This window comes from Mesoplodon mirus, assembly GCF_964341445.2.
Source record: "Mesoplodon mirus genome assembly, chromosome: 17".
Lineage (NCBI taxonomy): Eukaryota > Metazoa > Chordata > Mammalia > Artiodactyla > Ziphiidae > Mesoplodon > Mesoplodon mirus.
The window spans coordinates 18,267,155-18,271,009 of record NC_138993.1 but is presented as its reverse complement, the minus strand read 5'-3'; the positions used below and the strand labels follow the sequence as shown (position 1 = coordinate 18,271,009).

The following is a 3,855-nucleotide window of genomic DNA, read 5'->3' as shown; positions in this document are numbered from 1 at the left end:
GCCTGAGATGGGGTGGAGGACAAGACCATTGGTAGAAAGGAGAGGCAGGAGAATTGTGCAGGGGTGTGAATTTTAGGAGGAGTGCTTCAGAGAGTGAAGGTCAGGCACCAAAATTCTCAAGAATGAGGGTGAGCGATGGGGGAGGGGGCTGCAGAGGGCAGAGTGTGAGGAAGTTAGATTCAAAGGTAGATTCAAAAGTAGATTCAAAGGTTTTAGGACGGCTGGGAAGAGCAATGATGAGGAAGGTGACAGGTACCCCTCCTCGCAGCCCATGGCTCTGCCTGTGAGAGAGGACCACGAGGAACGGGGCAGGGATGCAAGGCACTAGAGCAAAGCCTGGTTTCAGTTCCAGAAAGAGGAAGGGAAACTTGGGAAAAGAAGTTGAGGATTTAAACCACAGTAGGATGGATGGAAAAACCACTAGAGGAGTGTCCATCCATGAAGAGATAAAAAACTCAGTTCTAAGGACTTGAAGATTAAATGGAAAGCACCAAATACATCCTGAGCTCTGTGTCAGCTATTGTCATTAGGACCACAATGAATTGACTCATAAACCAGTTTTCAGTCTTTTCCCCAGAATTTTAGTTCTTTCTGGTGTTGGCCAATACTCTGCTTTATTACATTTATAGCATATTTTGTACACAGGAACAAAATAGCACACGTTTAAGTACGCAGAGGTAAACGTAAATACTTAAGCTTTGTTCTTTAAAATGAATAGACGTGGTCATATCCATAGATTTCAGAGTCACAGACATCGTTGAAATTACTCGGTCAACTCCATCACCGCTTGAAAATTTACAGAAGAGGAGAACTGGCTGGGCAGCAAGGCTGGGACTGATCCGAGATGATTCGGTTGTAGAGTCACGACCAGAACCCGGGAGGGGCTCTAGATTCTGGTCTAGGCTCCTCTCCTCTTATTGGTATTGCGGCACCTTCCCGAACCGTCAAGACGCAGCCACCAGCCGAGGTCCCTCAGAAGGTACCCCCCTGAACCCAACCTACAGAAGAGCCCACGCTCCGCTGGGTGCAGTAAACAACCTCGCTGGGGTTCAGGAATCGCTTCCCGCGTCTGGGCGGGGCTCGTCCGCGGCGGCCGCCTCCCGCGTTCAGTTGGTGGGGAGGGAAGCGCCTGGAATACGGGGAATACCACGGGCCTGGGAGCGGGAGCGGGGCCGGGGCAGGCCGGGCGGTGGCTGGGGGCGGGGATTGTACTTCGCCCGGTTAGCAGCCCTCAAGGCGGACCCTGCAGAGCCGCGTTCCCGCGCGCGGTGCCGCCGGGCTCGGGCTGTGCAGGCGGCAGGGGTTTGGCGCGCCCAGCGCGCACCGGCCGCCGAAGGAAGCGCTTTTGCCGCGGGACCTGGCGCTGGGCTCCTGGCCCGGCCCGGGGGCGCGGCGCAGCCATGGGCAGCGCCGAGAACCGCAGCGACGGCTCGGAGGGCGCGGGGGAGCCGCCGTGGGCCGAGATGCTGCCTTGCGACGAGCGCCGTTGCTCGCCCTTCCCCCTGGGGGCGCTGGTGCCAGTGACAGCCGTGTGCCTGGGCCTGTTCGCCGTCGGGGTGAGCGGCAACGTGATGACGGTGCTGCTGATCGGGCGCTACCGGGACATGCGGACCACCACCAGCTTGTACCTGGGCAGCATGGCCGTGTCCGACCTGCTCATCCTGCTCGGGCTCCCCTTCGACCTGTACCGCCTCTGGCGCTCCCGGCCCTGGGTGTTCGGGACGCTGCTCTGCCGCCTCTCGCTCTACGTGGGCGAGGGCTGCACCTACGCCACGCTGCTGCACTTGACGGCGCTCAGCCTCGAGCGCTACCTCGCCATCTGTCGCCCGCTCCAGGCCCGCGTCCTTGTCACCCGCCGCCGCGTCCGCGCGCTCACCGCCGCGCTCTGGGCCGTGGCGCTGCTCTCCGCCGGGCCCTTCTTCTTTCTGGTGGGCGTCGAGCAGGACCCCGGCCACTACGCGGTCCAGGACCTTAACGGCACCGCGCAGCACACCCCCTCGCCCCGCGCCTCGCCACCACCGCCACTCCTCGGGTCCTCGCGGGCGCCACCGCTGTCCCCGCCGTCGGGGCCCGAGGCGGCGGCGGCGGCCGCGGCCGCGGCGCTCTTCAGCCGGGAGTGCCGGCCGAGCCCGGCGCAGCGGGGCGCGCTGTGCGTCATGCTGTGGGTCACCACCGCCTACTTCTTCCTGCCCTTCCTGTGCCTCAGCCTCCTCTACGGGCTCATCGGGCGGGAGCTGTGGAGGAGCCGCGGGCCGCTGCGAGGCCCGGCCACCTCCGCTCGGGAGAAGGGACACCAGCAGACGGTCCGCGTCCTGCCTAAGTGGCGCCGCCTCTGTTCCAAACACCCCCAACTCACGGTCCAGGCTGTGTCCCCTTACCCTGGTCTCCCAGCCCTCGGCGCCTCTTCTGGCCACGTTTCATTCTGTCGTTCTACCCCAGCCTCCACCTGCTTCTCCTTCTAGACTCCAGAGAAAACCATCTCCCGTCGTCCAGGGGCTCTGGGTCACCCCAGGCGTCCCTTGAGAGTGGGATATCCGGGTCCTGTAAACAGCAATTATTTCCCAAAGCCTCTGTGATCAGCGAGCTGGGCTGATGCAAGATGGATAATTGCGGGCTCTTAAGCCAACTGCCTGTCTCTGTTTGATGCTGCAGATATGGAATTACAGAACCCTGGAGAAGACGGGATAGATCACGTTAAGATAAAGTTTCTTTACTTAATGTTATGTTATCCTGAAGACTAAAGTGAATCATGCCCATATCAAAATAAATAAATAAAGATTGTGCAGACTTGTTGCAGAGTTCTTTTCAACCGAAAACAGAGAACATGTCTCCGAAGTGGGTTTCTGGAAGGAAGCCTACCAGAACAGCTTGTTAGTAGAAATCAGTCCTTCTGGTTTATGTCAGGCCTTGATGGTAAATGTATGAGCCGAATACTCAGCTTTAAAGCTAATATCGATGCTATCTGCAACCTGGTAGTTCTTCTGGGGTGGGGATTTGGCTAGGCAATAGTTTTATTTTGCTGTTACTTATTACTTCAGATGGTTTCCTGGGGATGCTTATTTGTTTTCGGATGCTTTAGCTAATTCTGGCGCCTATGTCTTGTTTTGCAGTGGTGGTGGTTCTGGCGTTTATAGTTTGCTGGCTGCCTTTCCACGTTGGCAGAACCATTTACATAAACACCAAGGATTCCCGGATGATGTACTTCTCTCAGTACTTTAACGCTGTTGCCCTGCAACTTTTCTATCTGAGCGCATCCATCAACCCCGTCCTCTACAACCTCATTTCAAAGAAGTATAGAGCAAAGGCCTGGAAACTGCTGCTAGCCAGGCGGTCCAGACAGAGAGGTTTCTGCAGAAGCAGGGAGGCTGAAGCGGACCCTGGAGGAGACACGGCTGGCTGCACCGAGACCAGCGCTAATGTACAGACACCGGCAACCAGCATGGCCAAACACAGCACCTCATCCCACAGCTCTGGGACTTAAGGGAAAACAGGTCTGCAGGGATAAAAGAACTGCGAGGGGGGGAACCGAAGCTGTTAGGGAGAATTAGAAAGAGTGGTTGACATTTTGCAAGTTGGTCAGCAACTTAGCATAATTTTTTTTTTTAAACAAAGGTATGAAATGTAACTGTACCAGTCTCTCTGCTTTTCATGTACCCCCCGGGGACGTTCATTTTATCTTCCTGAAATCCCACATCACATAATGTTCTCTGGGAAGGTTTTGTAAGTCCTCATTCTCCTACTCTGGGGAAATATGACCACTCATTTTCCAGTTAACAAGTGATCCAGAGAGATGCTGCCGTAAAATTGTCACCTGTGAGGTCAGAAGTGTATTTTGTTTTATGTTTTGGATATAAA

General features: G+C 56.1%; 1 protein-coding gene across 1 annotated transcript; it reads left to right on the top strand.

Annotated features, from left to right (window-relative positions):
- Positions 1 to 940: 940 nt before the first annotated feature.
- Positions 941 to 3,481, top strand: MLNR (motilin receptor; the record flags this gene model as incomplete). The annotated part of the gene is made up of 2 exons (XM_082602353.1): positions 941 to 2,334; positions 3,111 to 3,481. The coding sequence occupies exons 1-2, from the start codon at positions 1,401 to 1,403 to the stop codon at positions 3,479 to 3,481; spliced, it is 1,305 nt and encodes a 434-aa protein (XP_082458479.1). The 5' UTR covers positions 941 to 1,400.
- Between the last annotated feature and the right edge of the window lie 374 nt (positions 3,482 to 3,855).